The sequence below is a fragment of the Peromyscus maniculatus genome, chromosome 5 (assembly GCF_049852395.1).
Source record: "Peromyscus maniculatus bairdii isolate BWxNUB_F1_BW_parent chromosome 5, HU_Pman_BW_mat_3.1, whole genome shotgun sequence".
NCBI lineage: Eukaryota > Metazoa > Chordata > Mammalia > Rodentia > Cricetidae > Peromyscus > Peromyscus maniculatus.
The window spans coordinates 63,698,643-63,713,560 of record NC_134856.1 but is presented as its reverse complement, the minus strand read 5'-3'; the positions used below and the strand labels follow the sequence as shown (position 1 = coordinate 63,713,560).

The 14,918-nt window shown below is 39.3% G+C and overlaps 1 protein-coding gene across 22 annotated transcripts in view; it reads left to right on the top strand.

The window, feature by feature from the left end:
- Ccdc7 (coiled-coil domain containing 7) overlaps positions 1-14,918 on the top strand; it is a 194,331-nt gene that overhangs the window by 41,728 nt on the left and 137,685 nt on the right. For 18 of the 22 annotated variants that reach the window (XM_076572376.1, XM_076572375.1, XM_076572378.1 and 15 more), the window contains exons 15-19: positions 2,253-2,332; positions 3,527-3,569; positions 5,509-5,574; positions 9,176-9,337; positions 12,865-12,902. In XM_076572376.1, the coding sequence (XP_076428491.1) occupies positions 2,253-2,332; positions 3,527-3,569; positions 5,509-5,574; positions 9,176-9,337; positions 12,865-12,902 (389 nt within the window). The remainder of the gene's footprint in view (positions 1-2,252; positions 2,333-3,526; positions 3,570-5,508; positions 5,575-9,175; positions 9,338-12,864; positions 12,903-14,918) is intronic. The other 4 variants (XM_042277896.2, XM_076572384.1, XM_042277905.2 and 1 more) reach the window with 1 other exon arrangement.

The window sequence follows — 14,918 nt, the reverse complement described above, 5'->3', positions numbered from 1 at the left end:
ATATAATATATATTATAATACTATTCAGTTTATATATATATATATTATAATATATATATATATATTATAATACTATTCAGTTCTACATAATAGCCACAGATTCCCTTGTTCTCTCCCTTCCTGCCCCCCTCCCCTTCCCCCCAGCCCACCCCCCATTCCCACCTCCTGCAGATCAAGGTCTCCCCCGAGGACTGGGATCGACCTGATAGACTCAGTCCAGGCAGGTCCAGTCCCCTCCTCCCAGATTGAGCCAAGCGTCCCTGCATAAGTCCCAGGTTTCAAACAGCTAACTCATGCAATGAGCCCAGGACCTGGTACCACTGCCTAGATGCCTCCCAAACTGATCAAGCCAATCAACTGTCTCACCTATTCAGAGGGCCTGATCCAGTTGGGGGCCCCTCAGCCTTTGGTTCATAGTTTATGTGTTTCCATTCATTTGGTTATTTGTCCCTGTGCTTTATCCAACCTTGGTTTCAACAATTCTCGCTCATATAAACCCTCCTCTTTCTCACTAATTAGACTCCCAGCGCTCCACCAGCGGCCTAGCCGTGGATGTCTGCATCCAGATTCCTCAGTCCTTGGATGGGGTTTATGGCACAACTATTAGGGTTTTTATAGGAAACATCTTTAAAAGCACACTAGGTTATTTGGGGATAGAATAGTTCTCATTAAAATACATTACTAGGTTCCATATTTCTGTGTTTTTTATTATTGATGTTCTGGTTGTTGAGACAATACCTTAAATCCCTGATCCTCCTGCTTCAGCTCCCAAGTGTTGGGTTTACAGATCTGCACCACTGTGTCTAGCCCCTGCCCCTCCTTTTTTTGAGACAAGGTTTCTCTGTGTAGCCCTGGCTGGCCTTGAACTCGTAGAGATCTGCCTGCCTCTGACCCTTAAGTGCTGGGATTAAAGGTATGTACCACCATTGCCTGGCTGTAGTGTTTTATTTCAGAGGAATTATTTCACCCATGTTCATCTTATGATAAGTTTACCATAATAGCACATTTGTGTACATTGGAATTTTTAATATAAAATAACCATCTACTGCCTTCATTTGTCTTTATTATAATCTATAATTTTAATAATTGATAACATTCTTTCTCTATATTCCTATATAAAATAATCTGGTCCTTCAGAGTGGTTCAAGAATATTTTGCCCAGGTATGCTGATATATACCTGCAATTGTAGCATTTGGATAGCTGAGGCAGGAGGACCTCGGCCTCATGTTCAATCTAGACCACTTAGACCCTGTCTCAGAAATGCTTCAGCACATGTGTTCAGCTATGATGTGATGATGGCATTAAGACACAAATTTGTACCAAGTATGCTGTACAATGTAGTATAACGTGAATTTCAAGTCTCTGTGTGTGCCATTCTATTGGAATAAATGCCAGTTGAAGGCAGCGCTGCCAGCTCAATGATTCTCAACACACACAGTCTCACATAAGCCACATCTGGTGTTTCAGTTTTCTTTGCAGTTTCAGATAAACTCGTTTCACTTCAGGTTCAACCTCTACACATGTGTTTTCAGGTCTCTTTCAGGACAAGGGGCTGTGTCTTTTCCACAAACTTGTGTGCTCTGAGTCATTTGCCTTAGTTTTTTCAGTGTATCGCTGATGGTATTTTTGCATGATGCCATCCTAACATATCCTCCACGTCCTGCTTGCTCTACTCCAAGTACAGCACAGTATGGTGACCATAGGGCACACCGTAGCAGAGCTGGAAAACTGTCGGAGGGAGTTAATGACTTCAGCATGAAATTGTTCAAGTGTATGGCTACAGAGGATAGTGAGATCAGTAGTGAGTAAAATGCTTACCATGCAAATGTGAGGAGCCGAACGTGGATTCCCAGCACCCACGTAAAAAACTGGGCGTAGTGGTGCACCTGTAACCCCAGCGCTGTGGCATGGAGATGGCCAGGTTCCAGGAGCCTGCTGGCCAGCCAGCCTAGCTGAAATGATGAGCTTGGTGTTCAATGAGAGACTGTGTCTCAAAGACTCCGATAGAGAGCAATAGAGGAAGACCCCTGACCTCTACACATCGTGTGTAACCCCATTCCCTCTCTTTTATTGAAGTCCAAACACAAACAGCCTCGGTGTGTCATTAATTTTGCTTTGTTTCCGTTCGGATGCTTTCCCCTGAAACAGTAGAGTGACCCACGGGTTGAAAGGAAAATCTCAGCAGCGTATACTGCTGTGCACATCATGTAACTCATGCTACTCTTATTTTGATTTGTTCAAAACTGTACAGAAAGCAAAGCCTGCCGGCAAAGAAGAGCGAAGCAAGAAACCCGCAAAACCAGAGAAGAAAAAAGATAAAGATTCAGAAAGGTAAGGCGTGAAGATACGTGATCTTTTCCTTCCTCAGTAACTCATACTTTAATTTTTAGAATTTAAGATTGAAAAAAAGTGACTCAGTTTTTTTTAAAGATAAAATTAACAAGTGCTATAGTCAGGCCAAGATTGATTGGGAAGAGCCAAAAAGGACAGAACAAGACTCGGTGACGGGATTAGAGGTAGCATGTGAAGAAGCCAAAGAGTTAAGGGTGAGGAAAGCTGAATGAAATCTTTGAATGAATGTCACAGGGAAGGAAGGGCTTTGGGTCGGCTCCTCATCGCCAGCTAAGGCTGTAAGTTCTCTAGACTTTGTTCTCTTCCACTGCAGGTTATAATTATGCTCAGTTTCATTAAAAAAAAAAAAAAAAAACCAATTACCTATTTTTATGAATGGATTATTGTAAAGTGGCTCCAGTAATTGAATATAAGTATCATAAACTGAGGATTGTAATTCAAATTTGCTTGGCATGTCTTATTTAAAATAAAGTTTTTGAATGAGCCTATGGATTCAATGTTTATAGAGAGCTTTAGTTCCTGGAAAGAAATTTATTAGACAAAAAAAAAAAATATGTCCTTTGAAGAGGAATGGTGATCAGGGAAGAAAAAATGCTTAGTGCATTTTCAAAATCTCAACTACGTCGCATTTTAATCATACCATTGAAAAGTTGGCTCGAGAAAATGTATTGGTTTGTTTACCACCTAAGCCATGTGGATTTAATGACTGTTTTAACATATGAGGGAGGAGGTGGCTCAGCAGGTAAAAGCATTTGCTGCATAAGCCTGGCACCTGAGTTTCATCCCTGGATCCCACATAACTCTCATGGGGAGATGGGAGACAGGAACAGTCATGTATGCAGTGCAATGGAAGAAACGAGAGCCCCTGCCTCATGGTGAAAACAAAGAACGGACTCTTTAGAAATAAAAAATGCTCTTGCTTTCTAAAAAAAAAAAAGTTGCCTTCTGACCTCCGAGCATACACTATGACATGACATGAACATGCACTATGTGCGTGTGTGTGTGTGTGTGTGTGTGTGTGTGTGTGTGTGTGTGTGTGTGTATGTACGTGCGCGCGTTTATGTGTGTTAAAGGCATGTATTTCTTGTAAGACTTTAAATGGTCCTAGGAAAGCAAAGCAGCAGTGTGTTTTCAAATGTCATGATGTATTTTTTAAAATATTTTTAATTACAGGAAGACATCTCCAAGCAGAGAAATTGAACTGATTGAAATCCAAGTAAGATACAGTCTCTCTGAGCCTATACATTTATGTAATAATTCATACAAAATTATCTTCGGCCTGTTACTTCTGATTTACCTCTTAAGAGCTCCATTTTGATGGCTTGCTTGCCCTTTGGAGCCCAATCTCCTCTGAGGTGGCTGAGTCACATCAAAAGCCTGACTAGATTTCTGGCCTCTTTGCCGTGCGTTTCTCTAGTTTCCAGGTCCCTGAGATCCCTGATTGGTGGTTAGAGGTTTGTTTGCTCTTTGTCTCCATTGTTACTTGGTTTTGTTTTTGTTTCTTTTCAGATTTCAATAAGAAGAATCATATAGATTTCCAATTTTTTCTTAAAATAATTGCCTTATTTAAGGAGATTTAAAGATTTTTTTAAAATTTTTACTTGACTTTAGTGTTTCTGGCAAGATACAGCCTTCGCATTGCCTATTTCCTGCGTGATGGTTGGGTTTTTTCTTTCTTATTCTCACTTTTCCATTGTTTTCAACAGTTTGGTTTTGTTGCATGGGCACATGACAGCTCTTAACACACTAAGTTGGAGCGAGCTCAGCATCTTGAGTATGTAACTTTTGCCAAGGTTTCAAACATGTTTCTACCTCTTTCTGCCCCTGTACAAAAATACAGTTGGATGGTAGAAATTCGACATCACTCTATATGCTCCTCATGTGTTTGTAAAAGGTTTGTCTCTGTATTTAAATATTTTACATTGATATGTCTAAGTGGTGTCACCTTTTCATTGTCCTATCGAACTTCTTATTCTGTCTGTACATCAGTTTTTAAACCCTGATTAATTGTTGATCATACAGTTGTTACCATTTGGCCGTTTATTATATTTTGTGTTTGATGAGATCTCTGCCAATTCATTCACAGACATGTTGGGCACTGTCATGATGGCCGCTTTAAAAGTGTTTCATGGTAGTGCTAAAGTCGGGATTGTCTTGGGGTCTCTTTCTTGGTTTCTTTTGCCTTAATAGTAAGTCCACTTTTCCAGTTTATTTAAATTGTTTTGTGGGTGTTGTGAGTAACGTGGTGTTAAAACTCCATGACCTGCTATGTCCTGTTGGTGACTAGTATTTTTCTTCTCTATTATATAGTGAACATGATTGTGTGTGAGTGAAAATTATATACCTATCCAGCCACTTATTTTAATTTTATCCAGGTTGTTTTGAGTCTTTCCTTTGTGTGTGTGGTTCAGAGGTCCGAGAAGGCTTGGACAGATTTTATACAAAATTATTGGGCCCTTGTCTTCAGTTTTCTCCTTCTTGTGACTTCCACTGAATCTTTGATGGTTGGAATTGTCTCAAACTTTGCCCTTGTTTGGAATTTATAAAGACAGAGGCTCCCTGTAAGCTCTGGAGTACCTCATACCGCTCAAGTAGGCCTGACTCCCAAACAGAAGGCCCTGAAAGCAGGACTCCTCCCCAGGCCTCCTTCTCCTCCGTGGACCACTTATCCCTGTTTGCATATCAGTGTTGCTGCTTCCCTTCTGTGCAGAGAGTACAGTGGTTAGATACTGCCTAGATTGTCCTTGAGGAGCCTGATGTGACACACAAAAGGCATGCACAGGGCTTCATCAAACATGCTTCTCAAACCATCATCCACTGCAGGTTTTCTGAATGTGTAACTTATTAATTTCAGCCAAGCCTGGACTATATGTTAAAATTGGGGATTCTTCATCTAGCAACATTTCAAATACTTCCATTTAAATATTTCAGATGTGAAGAGAATTATGGTAGTTGTTATTTACAAGAGTCATGGTAATCATGCATGTGAGAAATCAATAGAGAGCTATAGTGTCAGGTGGTATGCACCACGGCATAGGAGAACTTTGTAGTTCAAATCGTCATACTGGCAAGCTGTGGGTTCGAGACATGTAATAACCACAAAAGGTAAATCTGAAAAGTACCAGAGTGAACGTTGCTCTCTTTTGACTCCCTAGAAAGAAGCAGAAGCACTGAAGATGGAGAAGAAAGCCCTCCAGGAACAATTGAAATGGGCTTTGCAGGTGAGGGGTGCCCCTCTAAATGACAGCGAGCAAAGGAAATGGCTAGCAGGCAATTTCTAAACTTTAATCTTATAAACTGAGTGTGTGTCTGTGTACACATACATGCATGTACATACTCACTACATGCATATATACACACATACAAATATATTAATAGGACATAGTGTTCATTCTTGTCTAAAACAACAATCCAGAAAGGAAATAAATCTTACTTCATGAAGAAAACAATCTCTGAAGAAAACTGCCAATACACAATGTACTTGGACGTAAAATACTAACTACTCAGAGGAGAAATGGCTCATCAATTAAGAGTGCATCCTGCTTCGGGCTGGAGAGATGGCTCAAAGGTTAAGAGTACTGACTGCTCTTACAGAGGACCTGGGTTCAATTCTCAGCACCCACATGGCAGCTTCCAACCTTCTGTAACTGTAATTTCAGGGGATCCACTGGCCTCTTCTGGCCTCTGCTGGCACTGCACACACACATGATGCATAGACATATACACTAAGGTAAAACACACATACACATAAAAACAAAAGTAATAATAAACCTTGAGAGAGAGAGAGAGAGAGAGAGAGAGAGAGAGAGAGAGAGAGAGAGAGAGAGAGAGAGAGAGAGAGCATACTGCTCTTTCTGAGTACTGGAGCTTGGTTCCCAGCCCATGTCTGGTAGCTCACCACAGCTCCAGGGAATCTGATCTTCTCTACTGGATTCCACAGGAAATCGCTCACAAATGTACACATACCCACACTCAGATGCCCATAACCATGGATAAGGAAGGCAGAAAGGAAGAACCAACTCCTGTTGATCCAATTAAAGTTAATAAGATTAGTATATCGTCTCTTTTTGCTCTTTCTCAAATTCTAACCAAACAAAAATTACAATGAGATATAAACATTCATAAATGGACATACAAAGGTATAAATATTTATATTCTATATAACATTTTACTTAAAATATAAAATTCTTTTATTATATAATTTTAAAGGGTAGATATTAACAAAGAGACTGCATTTTAGAATAAAATAAGTAAGAAAGCAATAGATTTTTATCCAAAATATTTTTTCAACTACATCATTTGGAAAATGGAATACAAAAAAATTAGAATGATTTAGGACCAGTATTTAGCAAAAGTACAGACATTTTTTAATGAAGGGTCATAGATGAAGAGTGAAGGAACATAGATTTTCCAATTTGAAAGTTTTGTTTTTATCAGTATTTCAATGTATCGTGTTTCTCAAATTGATACATAAGCATAAAGAAATCTGCTCATGCCTGCAAATGCAGTTATTGTTGAGCATAAGAAAGCTGCTATAAGATGTGAAGGACAAGAATCAGTTACGCAAAAGAAGAACAGTTAAGGAGGTGATCCTTATCCAACATGAGTGTATACTGTAAGATTTCCGTGACCAAAGCACTTCCACGTCTGGTGTTGAATGTAAAGCAGGAACACTTTCAAATTAACATGCTAATACAATATTTAATAATTCATGGTACTAAAAGTTCTTATAGAAGGATAAAATCGTCACCGAGTCACACAGAGTAAATATTCAGGGAAAAATAAGCTAAATACAGTCCTGGTTGTTTGAAAGTACCAGAGTTACAAATGAACATTAACAAGAGTTGAGTAGTACGTTACTGACCGGCCACAAGAGCGTCCACTGTGGGCTGCACGCATCCCAGTGAAGGTGATGACAGCATCCTGTCATTGTCTGTCCCAGCTGGCTCTCTGATGCTGTGACAAAAACACTGACCAAAAGCAACCTGGGAAGGAGAGGGTTAGTTTGGCTTACAGGTCCGGTCACTGAAGGAAATCAGGGCAGGAACTGGAGAAGAGGCAGAGGCAGGAGCCATGGAGGGAAGCTGCTTGCTGTCTTGCTTGCTGCTCTTGCTCAGCGAGCTTCCTTGGATCACCTTCTTAGGGGCGGCACCGGTCACAGTGGGCTGAGCCCTTCGAGATTCATCATTAACCCAGAAAATGTCCCACGAGAATGCCCACAGGCCAATCTGATGGAGGCATTTCCTCAGCCAAGGTCCCCACTCCCCAGGTGACTCTAGCCTGTGTCAAAACGACAAAAACTAAATATCACACTCCCAAAATGTCAGATACCCTGGTAAAGCCAACCTTCCTAAGCATTATTACCCAAAAGGAACATGTTTATGAATCTGAGTCTACTAAAGTAACAACTTCTAATTTTTTAAAATTTTATTTACTTACTTTATGTGCATGGGTGTTTTGTCCATGTGTATGTCTGTGTGCCATGTGCATGCAGACCCTCGGGGGCCTGAAAAGATTATCAAATCCCCTGGAGCTGGAGTCACAGTCAACTGTGAAGCACCATGTGGGTGCTGGACATTGAACCTGAGGCCTCTGGAAGAGCATCCAATGCTGTTACTTGTTTAGCCATCTCTCCAGCCTCCCCTAAATGTATAACTTTCAAGTGGTAACTTATGGTTAGAGTTGTTCCACACCTTGTTCTCTGGTTTGTAAGTTATAAAGGCCTAGGTTCTCCAGCGTGAATGTGAGCTGCTTTCATGGCTCAGGAAAGACATGATCCCCAATTGAAAGCCACGACAATGGGAATCTTGTCAATATAGACAGTCTCAAATATTTTATCTAAAGATATTGCATAAACTTCCCTGAAATACCCAAGAAACACAAATAGGCAAATTGTGATTCAAAAACAAACATGCTAATAAAACACAGAAACATAAGTATCAACTTTGTTAATTATTGAATCTCACTTTAAAAAGAGGTGCTGCTCACCTACAATTTTGTTAAAACTTAAGGAACAGAAATACCTAATATTTGTGGATATATGACAAAAAATCTTTCCCACATTTCTAATATATCGGCATGAATTACTTCTTTGAAAGAAAACACCCAGTGAAAGTCTTGGGGAAATGTAGCCATTTCATTTACTAAGTTCACTTCTAAAAGTTTCTTCTAAAGAAAAAATTGTACAGAAACTTTCAACTAAGGTATAATGAATTTTAATAGAAAATGGTTTGAAATGACCAAAACACTCACTGGTAAAATATTTACAAATTAAATAACATCATTTCACTAAATATATTCTGTTACCTATTCTTGTGAATATGTATTTTCTTGTAAAAATATGACATTTTTAAAGAAAATACTATATTATATGTGCATATCCATAAATATACCAGAGAATACATATGAGGGTTGAGTGATTCTTCTATGTGATGAATGTTTTTTTGGTGTGAATTTTCTTTTTCATTTGTTTTCTTTGTAGAACAAATTCTGATCCTTGGTGTTGTAAGCACCCCCTTTTTGAGGTCTTTCTGGGGTACCATTGTTGATCATGGCCTTGAAAATCACAACTTGGGAAAATGCCTGGGCTTTGTTTTAATAACATAAACATGGAAGACCTTTTTTAATTATTATTCTTTTCCAGCCTGACAATAGCATTTATTAATTCGAATTGTAAAGCTGTTGAATTATACCAGATCATTTAACTTAGCTTCCTCAGGTCAGTTAGAGAAAATGTTGGTATCACTACGTGTAGATTCCTGAAAGATTCACTTTGGCAGGGAGATGTGACTGAAGCTTGACAAACTACTTTCTCACAAACAGGAAGCTGAAAGAAATAAGACTCAACTCGACTTCGTCCTGCATCAAGAGATGGAGGTGTTTAAAGAAGAGAAGAGTAAAACAAAACTGGAACGGGTTCTCAGTAAATCAAAGGTCAAGGGTGAGACTTCCAAATCAACAGAGAAGGTCACACAGCCCGGCAAGGTGAGGGAGAAACCGACCAAAGCAGTCAGCATATCATCTACAGGAGACATTTTCATATCCTTTCCTACTTTATTGGCATAAATTGTTTTCATTTATTTGGATTCTTTACTTTTGCGCTTTAGATATATGTGTTCATTGACCTCCTAAATGCCAACTGTAAGTTAACAATTTTGGATGATGATTTAAGCATTTATTTGAGAACAGGAAGGAAACAGGATTTCAAAGACTAAAGATATCCTGCTTAAAATGGAGAAGATTCAATATAAATACAAAATCACAGAGGGGAATTCTAAAGATTATTTTATTTTGTTTCTGTTGCACTGTGGATTCAGAAGGCCACCCACCCACCCACCCAGAAATGCTTTCTTGAACTTTGTTCCAGTTTTGTTGGGCCTGACCCTTTCCCAGGATCTGAGCCTCTACTTTGATTAGCCTGCAGGTCTTTGTGACGATGCTCACGTATGCATACTGACATGTACCTTCCACTGTATCCACACACACATTGTCTTAAGTCAATGGAAAATGCTATGCATTCTGTCACATTCAGGCTGTTCCCAGTTTGCTCCTTCTGCTTGTTTCTCCCTTGTTTCATATTTTTTTTTCTTGTAAATGGAGGTGGAGTTTTTCTGTTCTGACCTCCTGGTCCCAAATAAACACACAGAAGCTTATATTAATTACAAAACGCTCAGTCAATAGCTCAGACTTATTACTAATTAGCTTTTACTTTTAAATTAATCCATTTCTATTAATCTATGTATTGCCAGGTGGCCCATGGCTTTACTGGTCCTCTGGCATCTTGCTTCTTGGGTGGCTTGATTGGATCTCTCCCAACTCCACCTTTCTTCATTTGAGTCCTCAGTTTGATTGTCCCACCTAACTTTATCCTGCCTTGCTATAGGCCAATCAGCCTTATTATTAACTAATGAGAATAATACATATTCACAGCATACAGAAGGATTATCTCATAGTATTTTCTGTTTATAAAAAGGGGTGAAGAGTGAAAAGTACCATTCTGGTTAGTTATCTTTGGCTGCATAATAAATTCCCACAGGACTTCATGGCCCAGACAGCACACACAATTATCTCAGATTTGTGGGCCAGGATTCATCTGGGTCTCTTCAGAAATGGGTACAGTCACAGTATCAGCTTTGGCTGCTCTGGTCTTTGGGTCCACATAGTGTAGGGTGTACCTGTTAACACCTCGGTCCTGGATAGGCTGTGGTCTTAAGAGTCAGTGCATTGCCTAAGGAAGATAAAGGTAAGAATGCATCATTATACACTCTAGCCATGACAGTGCAGGAAAATGTCACAGAAGGCTATCCTTAAAACACGTTCTTCCCAGCCAGGTGGCGGTGGCGCACACCTTTAATCCCAGCACTCGGGAGGCAGAGGCAGGCGGATCTCTGTGAGTTCAAGGCCAGCCTGGTCTACAGAGTGAGATCCAGGACAGGCACCAATACTACACAGAGAAACCCTGTCTCAAAAAATCACTTTCTTCCCAACCTGAAGCTAGAAAGACAACAACAGAGCAGCAGAGTCGGGTGTTTGGTCACACACATGGCAAGTCCTCAATCTGACTGTGTCCTCTGCATCAGAAAACCTCCCTTTCCTAGTGAACTGATGGTTATGGCAAGACTATATACATGAGAAGACTCCATCACTGCAGTGAACCCAGGCTGAGAATGTGGCCAGTATGTGAGAGGTTGCATGCTAAAAGTGGATTGAGGGAGATCATCAAAGTCCCGAACTGTGCACTAAATTTAGCAGTTTGGCTTTCAATACTCGGAACAGAAGGAATCATGGGAAGATCTTAGGCAAAGGAGTAACTTGTAAATACCGTAGTTTTAAAGCAAGCAAAAGATGAGTTGCTAAGAGAGGTGGATTACTCTCCTTTCTTGAGCCCATAGTTTAAAAGTCCCTTGTATATATGGCAAATTCAGCTTTTCTGTTAACGTCACGCTCTCAGTATTCCAGTACTCTTGGCTGGCTGTGACACTGCTGCTGTCTAGGTTTTTTTTTTTTAAAGTTTTGTGTCTGCTGTGGGAGACTGTACATTAGTTCTTGAATCTATGTTTCACGTTGTTGTCATTGGTGTCAGGAGATAAAAACATAAAACCAAAAAGCAATAAACGAAAAATATTGCATCTCTGCTACTGAATGCTATCTTCTGTTCTATAAAATCCCTGTCATGTGATCTCAGGAGCAGGATGGAACAAAAGAGTGGCTGGCTTGCAATATTGCTGAAATTAGGTTAAAGGGCCAGAATTGCTGTTATTTCTGTCAGGAACTGAACACAGTTATCTGTCAATCCTTAATTAATGGGATGTGATAACACTTTAAAGAGTTATGCATATAAAATTACATAATGTTCAGGAGCTGCTTATGTATTTTTGTGAGCACTGCGTGTAACACTATTGCATGGTTTTGCTGGTGTTTTTTATCTTAGCCATAATTCTCTGTATGAAAATCCTTTGTGTATATTAGTGTGCCGCTTGATTCTGTAACAGACACACAATGTGAAATGGCTCTATCATACCAGTTCATCACTGAGGGTAAACCAGGGTCAGTGTCTGTGGGAAAGTTCTCTACTGGCATCCATGTGTCCTGGCATATAGAATCCTTACCATTGGACAAGTGGCTTCTGGCACCACACTCACTGCTCAGGACTGACCTGAGGAACTTTCCATCTGCCACACTTAAGTTGAAGGAAACACAGAGATGCAGACTAGCAAAATGTCTAACAAGAACAGGGAATCAGTTTGGTGAGCTGCCAGAAGTCTTTCTGCAGGTGGATAAAGAATGTTCATATGAAAGAAGCAAAATTAGGTGATCTTTGGTCCTGGCATAAAACCCAGTGTCGACATCTATGTGTCAGAAAAATACCTGTTCAGAGGAAATCATCTATTAATAAAATCACACTTCTTAGGCCACAGGTTACACTCTGATCAGATACCTCAATAAATATTCTAGTAGGCATTCTCAATGTACATTTAAAATACAGAAATTCTAAAAGCACCTTCATGTTACTACATTAGCATAATAAACTATAGCATGTTTATTTAAAATAATATGGTAATAAATACATTAAAAATAATTTTTTACCTAAAATAGATTAAAAATAATTTATCTACTAAATTATTATTTAAAAACCATTATTGGCTCTTAATTGAGAAATAGTTTTAGGGCTGGCTCTTCATAATGTCTTCCAATGCCAAATTGTAATTTCTCAGCCTTTGTGATATATTTGTCTTAAATGATTGTCATATTAAGAAAATTATTTTGATGCATGTTGATGAGTTCCTTTAGTATCATCTCTTATGAAACAAAGGCAGGCAGATCCCTATGAATTCAAGACCAGCCTGGTTTACACAGTAAGCCAGGCTAGCCAAGGCTATAGAGTGAGACCCTGTCTCAACAACGAAGTGTGTGCGGGGGGGATTATTTTGAGTATTTTTTCTAAGTGACTCATTGTGAACATTGTCTATATGTATTTGTTACACATAAATTTAATTTTGTATTTATTACAGATCTCACCTGAAAAAGGCAAAAGGTTAGTTGATGAAAGGTAAAACATTTCTTGTTTGTTCTGTCTTTTCATAATGTTATCGATTTATATGTGTAAGTACAAAAGTAGCAAACCGAGTCTTTGTTTATAACGTCACTTGCTCATGTGCTATTACTTTGGACAACTAACTTAAAATACAAAAGATGTAAAGCCTGATTGGATTTCTAGAGTAATGAACTGACTTCCTTTGAATTTAGTTATCAAAATACATGGCCGATATCTAGAACAACTCAATACCATCCTGTCTTGCTGTCCCAGATCCACATTTTGGTCTGTACAGGAGCATGAAACTGTTGAGTTGTCTGGTCCACCCACATGAAGGGTACAGTTTCCCCTCTTGAGCCCCTTTGATTAGCATACCGTGATCGTTACCAGACTTGCTCCATCAGAGGATCATGTTCCTGAGGCATGGTACTTATGGAGCAGCAGATTCTGTCAGAGGAGTTAGGGTCTTACTGAGTCAAAATAAACTGCCACTGTTTATTTATTTATTTATTTATTTATTCCTTAACTATACAAAGCCTTGTGTATAAAGTTTTTTACTTTGATCACCTTGCCGAAATAGAAGGAAATGCCTGGCAGCGTGTGCATCCATGCTTTATTATCATCTTTAAATTTTTCTAGATCCCAGACCCAGGTCAATTAGCAAGGATCGGGCCCCATTTCTAATGTTTGTGCTGTTTTTTTTAAATGTCTTTAAAGTGTGTACTTTTTCTGCTTCAGGCATTGCTTTTCATTTACCCTTGATATCTTCCTGTGGGAAGAGTTCCCCATTTGTCCCTTTACATTTTAAAATGTGTGGTCAGCATTATACACACTGGGAGATTGTAAGAAAAAGTGTTGGTAATTAAATTCCTCATGGAAGTTTAAGCACCCACTGTGTGGAAGGAGACATAAAGCAGGATGCTGTCATATTCACGCTGGGATGGTGGTGAGTATGGTACCGTTCTGTGGTTTCTCGAAAGAAATGCGATGGAGTGTAGGCTTTGGAAATTCTGGACTATCTGCATCTGTCACCTGAAAAGGTGGTGATAAGTCTTGATTCAACTTGTTTGAATATTGAACATTGAGTTGCTGTTAATGAACCTAGGAGACTACCTTGTAAACCACATCTCAGAAAACAAAGACATGGACTTTAAAAATATACTTTATAGCCGTCTCAATGAAGGCATTAAGAAAAGAGTCTCAGGCTGGACGTAATGGCATGCCTTTAATCCCAGCTCTCAGAAAGGAGAGGCAAGAGGACCTCTGTAAGTTCAAGGTCAGGCTGGTCAATAGAGGGATTTCCAAGCTATCCAGGGCTACAGAGTGAGATCCTGTCTCACATAAATAAATAAAATTTTAAAAGCAAATATTAATCACCTACTGTACACCTTTAAAAATCCCTCAGGAGATGTTACACCCCATTCAGGTTTATCAGTGAATCAGATTTGAAACTCATAGTGGAGACTAGTGAATGAAACAAGAGATCACTGGGGCTGGTAGGTAATGTGGAGCATATTACCAGGGAAGGGTCCATTGTATGATTCCCAGAAAATTATTTCAATTCATTTTGATGTAGAAGCTCTCCATGTCATGCAAAAATTCTGCTGGAGTGTAAGGGGTGTAGAAGGATGGCAAATACATAGCCCTTGCCCTCACTGCATGAGCAATAAAATAGGTGAGATGTGATACATGCAAAAAAACAAAAACAAAAACCTGAATGTGGTGTGGCACATCAGAGAGGATGCTGCATGTTCAGCTAGACTGAGAATTCTATGGCGTTTAATCTCAGAAGGAATGGGGTTGGCCTTTCCAGGGCAATATGATAAAAGATGTTTTATGGAATAGATGTTTCATGGGTAGATCTTGAGGCATACATGAGCTTGTTCGGAATCTGCATAAGGTGCTGAAGGAAAAGCCCAGTGATTTGTTTTGTTTGGAGTATAGACTAAAGGCAATACTGAGAAATATGACATTTTTGCTTGGTATACTTTATAGAATTGCCCATTAATAGCCGTATTTTAAGTATTGCTA